At 39.8% G+C, this 13,150-nt stretch overlaps 1 protein-coding gene across 2 annotated transcripts in view; it reads right to left on the bottom strand.

Moving 5' to 3' along the window:
- The window catches only part of PLD5 (phospholipase D family member 5), a 259,269-nt gene that overhangs the window by 46,114 nt on the left and 200,005 nt on the right, over window positions 1-13,150 (bottom strand). For both annotated transcript variants that reach the window (XM_024210268.2, XM_024210269.2), the window contains one exon: window positions 12,369-12,496. In XM_024210268.2, coding sequence (XP_024066036.1) covers window positions 12,369-12,496 — 128 coding nt within the window. The remainder of the gene's footprint in view (window positions 1-12,368; window positions 12,497-13,150) is intronic.

Genomic DNA, 13,150 nt, shown 5'->3' with positions numbered 1-13,150 from the left:
TTGCCCTCTACCAGACTCCTGTACCCCACTGGTCTGGGTCTGTCACAGGTGCCACAGGACTCTTTGCTGCTCTCTTATCAGGGCTTTTTAGATGTGGAATATTGATGTTATATAAAAGCAATGTTATTCTAATATAGAGATGTAAACATAACACAACATATGGGAATTAACATTAAGGGCACTGATCGCCTGTTGTAGTGTATTACATCTGAATGATAATATTGACCTCCTCTCTGTGCTTGCTGAACCTCTCAGTGTGGCCAAGGTTAGCACCATTTTTCCAAGTATGCAGGACACTTCAATGCTGTTTTCATCTTCACTTTACTAAGAGTTCTAAGTTACAGAACAGATCTGGGATAGAAAAAGAATTAAGAGAATTATTAGTAGGACATGGCAAAGATTTGCAACTGTTTAAACAGAACATCAGGGACATAATTGTAGCTCATTCTAGAATAACACTACACCCAGTGGAAATATGAGAGAATTAATATTCTCAATCTAACTTTCGCTTGATAGAAAGAGAAAGAATTTAATTCCACTAAATTCCAGACAGAGAAGTCTTATCATAAAAGGGCCAGATGAACCATTTCATAACTTCAAAAGACTCATTTAGATATAAGAAGTCTCAGAAAACGGAGAGATTGATTATAGTGTTCTTTTCACGCCATGTAGTTCTGTAAAGATCAGATGCAACTGTCATTAACAGAAATGAAAATGAACTGATTCTGTCTCAGCTATCAATACCATGGTGGCTCTATCATAACAAGGTTATTGAAAAACTGGAAACAAATGTGGCCACCACAATATATTTTAAATACTGCACACAAATACACTATTTATATTCCACACTATAAGGTGAGCATACTTTTGATTACACAAATAAATATACATTTAATATTACATAGTAAGAAGGCATTTTTGCCAAGAATATTTTTAGGAGTGAATGACTTTGTTTTAGTTATTAGAAGAGATGGGTCCAAAACAAAACCCTGGATCCTGGTTCAGTTTTGATCCAAACTACAATTCAGAGCACCCTACGCTTTGGGAAAGTTCAGAAAGGGGTCTGGAATCTGAGCAACTAATGACTTATGTGGGTAAAATCAGCAGTTTCTTATCACAAAACAAACAAAAACACCACACCTCACACCCACACAGATAGGAAATGTCTACTCTTAGAAGTCCTGTCAAATACCTAATCATGTCTAGAGAAGTTTTTAAAAAGTGCCAAATTAGCTGAGAGGCACTAAAAGCAAAGCATTGATCCTCTGTAACAGAAATGAATAGATAAACTCTTTTGTTATGTGAAACACCTCCTCAACTCATTTCATGACAATGTAAGGTCAAAGTACTTCTTTTCAACATGTTGTTACTACAAGTAAGCCCAAGGGAATTACTTAGAATAAGCTCCTCTTCACAAATACATTTGAAAACTCATCTAGTGATATTTTGAGTCTTCCCTGGATGGATTTTTAAGGTGCAGAAAAATCAAACACCTTTTCCAATTTTTCATTTATACTAAGGTGATGGGTGTTTGTGATGCATGGCCAGAAAGGGTTAAACATCCTGCAAAATAAATAACCCTCAAAAGACATGTGGGGATATGATGTTTGTGTTTTTGTGTATTTACATATATATGAGTAAGGACAACAATGTAATCCACAATCCCTGTCTATGTTGTATTCTGTTAATTCAGAGATCAAAAGAACATCCTGGTATTTAAATGAATTGTAAACATGGGATATCTCTGTATTCATCTCTCTTTGAAATGTATAGCAGATCATCTGTGAATGGTGAAGGAACAAGCCAATTGCCTTATGTCAAATTGTACAGCTAAATACCAGTGATGGACCTCCTTCAAAGTCATCCTAATTACCTTTTGTTTCAGGAGGAACTCCAACTTGTTAAAGAGGACATGAAATTGTATAAAAGATCCTTGGGTCCTGATTCTGTCATCTGAGATCTGCTTAAGGTTTCATGCTCTACTCTGTACTGATTAGGCCTCAACTGGAGTATTGTGTGTCCAGTTCTGGGCACCACATTTCAGGAAAGATGTGGACAAATTAGAGAAAGTCCAGAGAAGAGCAACAAAAATGATTAAAGTCTAGAAAACATGACCCATGAGGGAAGACTGAAATAACTGGGTTTGTTTAGTCTGGAGAAGACTGAGGGAAAGACATGATAACAGTTTTCAAGTACATAAAAAGTTGTTACAAAGAGGAGGGAGATAAATTGTTCTTGTTAACCTCTGATGATAGGACAAGAAGCAATGGGCTTAAATTACAGCAAGGGAGGTTTAGGTTGGACATTAAGGAAAACTTCCTAATTGTCATGGTAATTAAGTACTGGAATAAATTGCCTAGGGAGGTTGTGGAATCTCCATCACTGGAGATTTACGAGCAGGTTAAACAAACACCTGTCAGGGATAGTCTAGATCAGTGTTTCTGAAAATGGGGTCTGCAAGGGTACTCCAGGGGGTCCGTGGGCCCTGCTGATAAACTCCTCCCACTCCCTCCCAGTGCCTCCTGCACGCCTGGAAACAGCTGTTCAGTGGCGTGCAGGAGGCACTGTGGGGGGGGGGGAGGGGGAGGAACGGGGACAGGGCGCGCTCAGGGTAAGGGGTGGAATCATGGCCAACCTCACTGATCAACTCTTCCCCCTCCCTCCCAGTGACTCCTGCATGCCAGGGAACAGCTGTTCAGCAGTGTGTAGGAGGGGCTGGGAGGGAGAAGGAGGAGCAGGGATGGGGCGCACTCGGGGGAGGAGCGAGGATAATGCGGACTCAGGGGAGGGGGATGAAAGAGGCGGGGAAGTGGAGGGGCAAGGGTAGAGCGGGGCAGGAAGAGGTGAAGTGGGGGTGGGGTCTTGGTGAAGGAGTGGAGTGGGGGTGGGGCCTGGGGCTGAGAGGGGGCTTGGGGGTCCGCAAATTTTTTTAAATCAAAATGGGGGTCCTTGGGTTGCTAAAGTTTGAGAACCGCTGGTCTAGATAATACTTAGTCCTGCCACGAGTGAAGGGGACTGTGAAAGATGACCTCTTGAAGAATCTTCTAGTCCTACGATTCTGTGATTTAGAAACTATATAAGACAACCAGTGGAGAAACCACCCAGATTGAGATAAACTTGAGATACCAGTGATCAAGAGCTACTTGAATTCAGCATAAGAAGAACTGGGTTCAGAGAGTGCAGTAGTACAAGAGTGTTAGATATCAAGAAAGCAAACATTGGGGTGGCAGGGGCTTTGTCTACATTCAATTTTTGTTCCATTGTAACTATATCAGCTTAGAAACGAATTTACCAAATGGGCTACAAAGATTTACCTATACCAATCCCTAAACCAATATAATTAAATTGGTACAAAAGTTGGGTGTACAATGGTCCTATGAAACCTCAAAAGAAATGTGCAATAGAAAGTAGTATTAGAATCTACTAGTGTGAAGAAGCCTGGAAAAATTTGAAAGACACCATAATTAGAGTGTAACAGGCTATAGTTCCTCTCAAAAAAGAATAGAAGGAACTGTTAAAGCAGTGAAGTTAAAAGAAAGAACATTTTACTGGAAATAGAAAAAGGGGAAGCAACCGAACAAGAATACATGGTCAATTAAGGTTTGAAAAGAGCAGATAATGGCACAAAGAACTGCAGAATGGGTACTTCTTACTGAAAGAGGATACAGGAATAAGAAGGGATTTTACAGAAATAGCAGGTGAAAAAAATACTAGAGAAAAAGTAACAATAGGAGGTCATTAATAAGGCCCTGCTTCAGCAAAGCTCTCGAGAACAAGTTTAAAGTTAAGCACAACCTTAATTGTTTTGCTGAATCAAGGCCTAAAGGAAAGATGGGGGGAAGATGAAATCACTGATGATTCTAACATGGTAATGGTTGTGTACTAGTTTTTAAAAAAATGTTTGACACTAAAAATAAAGAAGAGATTTATTTAAAAATTTATTAAATAAATTACAATTTGCAATAACATGTACATCAGTGCATCCAGATGACAAACATACTAAGAAGTTAAGAGAAACATCCTTGGGGATTAAGAGATTTAGCAAATGAATTTATCATAATAGTAACAATCATCTTTGAAATGTTGAGTACAGCAAAAACACGGGGGGAGGGGGGGGAGGGGGAAGCAAACAAAGTACCAGTTTTTAAATCAGGAAAGAAGAATGATCCTGGCAATTACTGAATTTACTCCCTAGAAAAGTAATGGAACAAATGAGAGAAAATATCTATAAGTATCTAGAAAAGAACAGAATCTTTAGCAATAAACAGATTGGCTTTGTTTATGAAGTTCACATTGTGCCAGATAAACACTGATAGCTTATTCTGACAGAATGGCAAAATTAGTTGAATGCAACAGATGTAATGTGTCTCCATTTGAGCTTATAAAATTAAATAAAATAAAGTGGTATATGAATAATCTCAAATGAGCTGAAAACTGCCTCAGGACTACATGCAAAGGATAGTGAGAAAGGGCATGTATAGAGATGGGGAAGTGAATGGTGTGATGTCATGATGACTGGTAATTGAACTGGATTTACAGAGACAGTCTCATGTTTTGCAAGGCTCCTTCACATTGCTGTGGCATTACACAGAGCCCTTGAAGTGGCATGTGTAAATAAGGCCCTAAAATACAGTGCCAGAGAGGGATGGAGTAAGAGCCCTTTACATGACAATCAGGCTCACAGTATTAGCCACTTTTGATAATATTTTAAAAAAAGGATAAATAACACATCAATGAAATTTGTAAAAGGGAAATACGAGCGCTGACAAGCAGAAATTGGCAAGATTGGGTGGCATTATGTATGCCCATGACACTAGATAATACAAATGGACCTCTGGAGAGGTTAGATAAATGGGCAAAAGTAAAATGAGATTAAATTTGGAAAGCACATACATCTGATGAAAAATAACCTATAACACAGATATTCAATTGGTTGGAAAAATGTAAGAAGCAGTGATGCTGAAAGAGACCTAGGATCATAGTGAACAGCTATTTAGACTTGAGATCACACTGATATGGGAAAAGTTTGGCCCTCAGATATTCACACCAAGTTATTAAAGTCACAACTTGCCTTGTGAAACCGGACTTTCAACTGCAAAAAATGTACAATATATTACTGGGCTGCAAATGCAAATTTATCACCTCGTGGAGTCAGGCAATAATTGTTCCTTATAGTCTCTATATTATTACACAAAGGCTGTATTAAAAGAACATTAAGATTACAAAAGGCAAGTATTCAAAAGTTAGCAAATGCAAGGATTAAGGTTTCCTTTAAAATTAGGATGTGGTCAAATAATTAAATACTGTATCATAATACATATGCACAAGGGAGCTGAATTTAGGCTGCACAGGCAACCTTAATTCTGGCATTTCCTAATCCTGAATTCTTGATTTTGCAATCTTAATAATGTTCTTTTACCATTCTTTGTATGTAATTTCCTAGGTTTATAAAAAAAATAAACTGAAAAAAAAAAACAATCAAATTCCATCATGTGGCACTATATTGACACTCACACTGGTCATCAGCAGGGTTGGTCTTTAGATCCACCACAAAGACTTCTGCACTTCAACTAGTAGAGTAACTGACAGCAACGGTAGGTAGTCATCCTGTATATGGTGGACTAGAACTAGAAAGAGATGGGACACCTTGCCAGTGGGTTTCACAAATATTTGCTGACAGCAGAGAAATGGTGCGACTCAGGAATATTGGGTTCCATTCCAGGATCTGGAGAGAAATGTGCTCTGGCAGTCATTCTCCCCAAACATCACCGTCTTCAGCCCTCCAAATTGTTCCTGTCCTCATCCAGTCTCTTTCCCACCACAGGCTCCTCATCGCAGTTCCATTCTCCTCATCAAGTCAGTCCCAGTCTCTACTCCGCAAGCTTCTCACCCCAGTCCTAATCTCCTTCCCCATCAAATGCAAAGGACCTCATCCTTGCAATTTTTCAGAGGGTTCTAACCTGGCCAAATTTAGAATGATGTGATTGGGTGTGGCAAAAGACATATCCCTGACACAAAGGCCACCTCCTGCCAAATTTCAAGTACGTGACCAAAGGGTGAGGGTACTAGAGGTGTTCAAAGAAAAGGTCACCAGAATTTTTTTTTAACATTGGCAAAACAACTTATTTTCTCCTAACTTCATTCTCAGAAATGGCTGAACCATTTTGTCTGTATTTAAAAAAAAAATCGACTGGGTCTAAGGCAGATACCCGACATGGACAATTTCAAAAGTACAAGTTTGGTAAAGTTATGAGCAACTGAAAATGAGGCCATACAATGGGAAGTTTCAGGGAACTTTAAGATATAAATGCACTACCAGCTTCCCCTATAACTTCAGGCAGTTTCTCAGACAAATTTCCCACTGCCATAAGTAGCTAAGTTTAGGGTAAGTAGCATTTAGTTTTAGCATAAGTGTTAAAAATGAAGATGAAGCTGAGATTCAGACAAAAAGCAAAATTTTAGTGGTAAAGACATTAGCCAAATCACTGAACCTTTACATGTTCGTCCATAACTAATGCACATGGCATACAAAGTATGCCTTCCTGGTATAAATTTCCCCCCTCTCTTTATTTATAGCTGAATTTTATTGCCATTTTGTTTCTGTGTAACGGGTCTGTTAGCCTATTACCCCCTACCCCCGTCCCGTTTTTTTCACAGTTGCTATCTGGTCATCCTAATTATTTGTCTCTTGCAAGTTTATATCCTGGATATTCTCTCTAATATCATGACACCAACACAGCTACAACAACACTGCAAATAAAATTTATATTGTAAACCAATGTCTGCGGGCCAAAGTCCATTCTCATTTGCACTGGTGTTAATGAGAAGTAATTCCACTGAGTTCAGTTGAGCTGATCCAGTTTTATACCTGATGTAACTATGAGCACAATTTATACCTTAATCCGTAGTGTCCATTAGGCAGAGATATGGAGAGCAAACCTGACATAAGCCCCCAGAGTGCACATGAATACCCTATATATGCTCTCTGTGGAAGCACAGTATAGATCCTACTGTATCTGTAATTCCACTGCCACATCAGTAAAATCAACTGTTCCATATATGTGTTATGCAGTGTATGTGCCTGAACAGGTACAAACTCCAATATGTAAGAAGCTCTGAACAAACATTACATATACTAAGTAGGATGGCAAGACATGATAATCCAGTGCAATTTCAACCTTAATGTTTTTATTGCTCTTTAGTTTTTATTTGACGTAATGAGATTTGATGCACTCAAATAATTTATCTTGTACTGGAACATTCAGCTGGATGGAAAACATCACCTACCTAGAAAGCTACTGACCCAAGTTGGATCTTTAGTTTGGGCAAGAAGGCAGTTACTATGCTTGATGGATCATATGTACCACATGCCCTCAGAACAACAGACACTTTTCATTTGATCCTTTGATTTGTTGGAAGGGGTGGAAGAGGCTAATTAAATCAGTCGCCCTGCATACCTTAAAGTGTTGTGATGGTGCAGAAACCATATAGATGCTGCTCAAAAGTATAATGAGTTTTTAACTGCAGAAGTCCCACTTCACCTACTCCACATAGTCATGTCTCTGCAGGTCTGTGGGGATGTGCCAGTGTGGGAAGGGGGCTGCTTTTGGCAGTCATCTCCATTCTAACATGAGCAGATTTCCCAATTAAACTCTATGCAGGAGATATTACTAGCCAATATCAGCATTATCTCACCTACATACCCAGGAGATAAGATGCAGGTGGCAGGGAAAGGGGATTGAGTCCCTGACCGGCACTACCCTGGGATCTATGTAGGGAACCAGGTATCCTAGTCTCATTCCCTGTCTCCTCCACAAATCTCCAGAGCCTTCTCCTTAAAGGAAGCTGTGACAATGCGGTTCTGGCGGAACCCAACTGAGAGTGCCAACTCAGGACAAATTGCTCAAACAGGGCAGTTACAGCCCAAGGCTGGGGTTTTTTCCACCTCTAAGGCAAACCAAACCAGCCAGACTAAGAGGACTTCGGTCTCACCCCACTGGCTAACCGCAAGTCTCACAAGCAATCTCCTTAGACACTCCAGTTTCCCAGTATTACCACCAGTGCCACTCGTTATGGGGACAAATGGTTATGAAAACCAATACCCAAGTAAAAGAAAAAGGTTCTCCTGATCCCAAATGACCAAGCCCCAGACCCAGGTCAATATACAAATCAGATCTTACCCACAAATCACGCTGTTGCCAATCCTTTAGAATCTAAAATCTAAAGGTTTATTCATAAAAGGAAAAAGATAGAGATGAGAGTTAGAATTGGTTAAATGGAATCAATTACATACAGTAATGGCAAAGTTCTTGGTTCAGGCTTGCAGCAGCGATAGAATAAACTGCAGGTTCAAATCAAGTCTCTGGAATACATCCCCCGCTGGGATGGGTCCTCAGTCCTTTGTTCAAAGCTTCAGCTTGTAGCAAAGTTCCTCCAGAGGTATGAAGCAGGACTGAAGACCAAATGGAGATGAGGCATCAGCCTTATATAGTCTTTTCCAGGTGTAAGAACACCTCTTTGTTCTTACTGTGGAAAATTACAGCAAAATGGAGCCTGGAGTCACATGGGCCAGTCCCTGCATACTTTGCTGAGTCTGAAGGCATATTGGCCTTCTCTCAATGGGTCCATTGTATAGCTGATGGTCCTTAATGGGCCATCAAGCAGGCTAGGCAGAGCTAATCCCAGCTTGTCTGGGATGTCACCCAGAAGCATAGCATAAGTTTGCCATACAGACAGTATAGAGCCAATATTCATAACTACAAAACTGATACACACATATAGACAGCATAATAATAACCAGTAAACCATAACCTTGTCTTAGACACCCCATTTGACCCCCTTTATACAAGATTTGGGTGCCACTACAGGACCTTGGTTGCAACAATGATCTATATGGTCCCAGTTTATGTCAATAACGTCACAGAAGCATGCAGAGAAATTAACATTGAAGTTGTCTGCTTATTTCCCCCTCATGTGGGTTTTCCCCTGCCAGGAGAGAATGCAATCCTAAAACAGCAATGTGTCCCTTTAAGAGCAGGCCTTATTAACTATGGCTGGACGTTTTAAAGGATCCTAAGCGTGTTAGATGCCCAAGTCTCACTGAAAATCAATGGGAGTTAGACATCTGATTCCCTGAGGCCCCACAGAAATCCCAGTCTATATTTCTTAACTTTCCTAAATGAGACCAGACAAATATTTTTAATCAAGAGAAAATTTCTGCTGTATGTCTTTGCTCTGTAAAAATACTGGACTTTCTGACAACATCCTATTTAATAGGATGGCAAACTCTCCATATGTCTCTAGAAAGCACATGGTAAGATGAACAGTCAGAGAACGTGTTTGAAACACAGACCCACATAAATCTGACTCCAGCCAAGCCATTAAAAAAAAAACCAAAAACACAAACTATAATCTGAATTTTCACAGGAACTTGGATTACTTCACTGTGATCAGTCTGATCAGACAGGGGATTGTGGTGTCTGTGATGGAAGTCACTGACAATGTCACTTTGACAACTTCAGCTATACTGAGTAATAAATATGCTCCTTTTCTATGTTCAATGTTTTGACTGTTATTCACATTTGGCGGGTCCCTCATAGTTAAAACTATATAATTAACTATGTAACTATTGCTGTGAACAGATCTGAATTATTTTGCTTATGACAGAGGAATAACTTGTCCTATTGCTTTATACTACATACAGAAATGATAAACATGAACAATTCAGAAAAATATTCAGCTTCCTTACCTCATTTAGAATAGCTCAACAAAGTTACCCTTTCAGAGGCAGTTCATATAATCTCTCCAATCAATATAAGTCAAAAAGCTAATCCTTTGTTAATTCCAAAGAAGATTCCAGAAAGATGCCAGTCTCTGTTTGCTCCTGAATTCTTTCCTTGTGTTTTCTTAGACTACACAACCGGTGGGATCCAAAAGGATAGAGGGCCAGATCCTTGACCCAGACGCATCCTTTTTTTCACATTCCACATCTTGTAGGATTTGTCTAGGCTCCCATGTGTATATGGGCATGCTGGTAGCATGGCCAGCACACTGCACATCAGTAATCCCAAGCAGTATGACAGCCCATAGGGGGGCCGTTCCCAGCTGGCATAATTTACAACAGCCCCAAGGCTGGAATTTTCACTGGGTCACCAAAAGACAGATCTGCAATCTAGGAATTAAGCCTCTGGCAAGGTTTCTACCACAAACTTGTGATGCACTATAATTGTTTTAAAAATAAAGGTTACAAACATTTTTTTTATAATGGTAAAAGTATATTTACTTCACTCTCTTGTTACTCAAGTGGCTGAGCTATTTTTGTTCAAACATTCAACCCCTTAGATCAAAACAAGCCTGGAAAATTTCAGCATGAACTGTTTAGTCAATCTTACGTACAAATATTGTTACACACTATGCCCATAATTAGTAACATATTTGCAAAGCTCTCATATATTTAGAAAGCAAGTTATTTTATTATAACTCATCTATGGCCATCTAGGACTTTGTGGTTTAAACCACTGGTTCTCAAACTTTTTTTTCCGCGGACCACTTGCAGATTGCTGAGGGTCTCTGCAGACCACTTAATGATCTTTCCAAATGTTGTTTGTACCGTTAGTTAACTATTATAAAGCACTTTGGATAAAAGCGCTATATTAAAAAAAAAAGTAATAAACAACTTTTTTTGTTCTACAAATAAAAGCACACAACTCATATTTTAATATCAGTAGTCTTACCTTCCTAATGTCTCTCCCCTGCCGTGGCAGCCCTGGAGCTAGGGCTGGGAAGGAGGGGGTGTCTCTCCCCCGCCACAGCAGCCACAGAGCTGAGGCTGGGAAGGAGGGCCGTCCCTCCCTGGCAACCACAGCCCTGGAGCTGGGGAAAGTCACCTCTTTCTCTGGCCACTGCAGCCCTGTACATTCCCCCCACTCCCACTTCTCACCCCACTGCCCCCTCCCACCTACCCCCTATTCCCCCCAAGGGCACCACCTCACCTTACATGTGCGTCTTCTCCAGGGTCCGGGCACCTAATTAGTGGAGCCACACCTGCGCGGCTCCACAAATTAGGTGGGTGGCCTTTCATTCTCTTGTGTGCGGCTGCCCAGGTGTGCAGATTAGAGGGAACTATCCGCGGACCACCTGAATGGAGCTCACGGACCACTGGTGGTCCATGGACCACAGTTTGAGAACCTCTGGTTTAAACCATGCTGCACATCATGGTTACCTGTAGCTCCAGGATGACAGTGGGGATAAATTCAGACCACCTAGCTCCAAAAGCAGTCCCCTATCTCTTGAGCTGAAGGAAAATCTATATTAGCTTTTAAAAAGTACAGGACCAATCACGCACAATTGAGCAATTCTGGTTCCACCAATAGAAGGCAAAGGTACACAATCAATATTGGCACTTTTGCTATTCTTGACACACAGGAATTTGCATGTAAAACTCACATTAACACAGAAAAAAATGTACTACTTTTTTATGATTTCAACAGACGACTACTAAAAACAAGTTGCATTAACAGCTGGACTATAGAAACAGTTTACTACAGATACCTTCAGAACACAGATTGGCTACGTAAATAACATGTTGCTTCTTCAAAATAATTTTAAAAAAAGTCTCTCTCAAAATTAGTGAGTTCACAGCACTGATATACTGATGAAGAGGTGCTGATTTATAAGCTTTCTATTGTTCGGCTCTAACACATATACAAACTCTGGGTCTCATGCTATAATTCCTCTGTGCATGTAACTTCCACTGAAATCATCAGGAACTCCACACGCTGAATTTTTTCAGAATCAGACTCACTATCTGGGAATGAACTTCCCAATTTCAGTTTTACTGTATCTAGTTTGCAGACTTGAGAAACGAACAAAATTGGTTCATGCTCGAAATGTTACAGCGGAGCTTCCATTATGGATCAACTCTAAAAGGGAATCCCAACGGATGATCTTCCAACTTTTTATGAATGGGCCTGTACCTGCACTCTTTCCTCAGTCAAATTCATCACTGAAATCAGTGGGAGTTTTATCTGAGTAAGGACTGCAGACTTGATGCAATGTAACTCCAAGATTTCCAATATGATTTAATGTGCTTGTGGTTTAATTACTCCTCTTCTAGGAGGAACTGCTGCCCTTAAGTGACTGTTAATGGCAGGTTTCACTGTGCAAAGAAGTATGACTTACAGCAAGAAAGACAGTCTTCCATATAGACAAAATAGCCACAATATTGTACCTATTTATTCTTACCCCAAAGAAAGTGATATATTTAAAAATAATAAGCAAGTTACATTTTTCTACTATGGTTTTCTTTGGTTTAGAGCTACATTAAAAGTATAAAGTATATCTGATTTTTCATTGATCAGTAAAATTACCTGTCCCAATGACCTCCAGTCTAAGCTGGCACTTCCAATATATACATGCTGTTTATCAACAATCCAGAATGATGATTGAAGGCGACCTTCATTATAAGCAGTCATATTCATATACAGCACTTCTGCACCTAGGAGTTCAGTAAGGACACAACAATTAATCATTGTCCAAAAGAATGGAAGGTACATGCAACAAGCAACAAAGAGGAACGTGTAACAGTTAGCATTCCAGTAACCAAACTATTGGCTGACATCAGTTAGACATATCATCGCTTTTAAAGCAGTCTGCAAATTTTATTTTAAACAACGTTACTGCTCTATTCTTTTAGACCTGCTCCTGTGCTTATCGAGGAGTTCAGTGAACATAGGCTCAACCTACCAAATATCCCAAATAAACAAGAGCAGGTGGCATCTCAACACATCACTATTGTTTACCTATTTTGTCTCCTGTTATAGCTCCATAGAGTTCCAACAGTGCACAAATGCCAGTTCTTGCTCCGTGCAGCACACAGACACGTACTCTATTGGAGGCATGACATTGCACCTACCCTTAAAGAGTATGTTGGGGGGCGGGGGAGACTGATCATTGGGCTTCCTTATATCATGTTGCTTTTCCAATACTGCTCTTGCAAACACAGTTTAAGTTTTAAAGTTTCATGTCTTAAATCATACAGGTTATGAATTATAATATTAACATTTTTAAAGTGCACAACAAAACCCATTCATTAATATTACACGCCCAAGCTAAAAACCCTTGTTATTATTTTTGTTTATGTACCAACTTA

Source organism: Terrapene carolina, unplaced genomic scaffold (assembly GCF_002925995.2).
Source record: "Terrapene carolina triunguis isolate 2854851 unplaced genomic scaffold, T_m_triunguis-2.0 Scaffold85, whole genome shotgun sequence".
Lineage (NCBI taxonomy): Eukaryota > Metazoa > Chordata > Testudines > Emydidae > Terrapene > Terrapene triunguis.
Note: the sequence above shows the minus strand (reverse complement) of the source record. Positions and strands in the feature narration are given on the sequence as shown.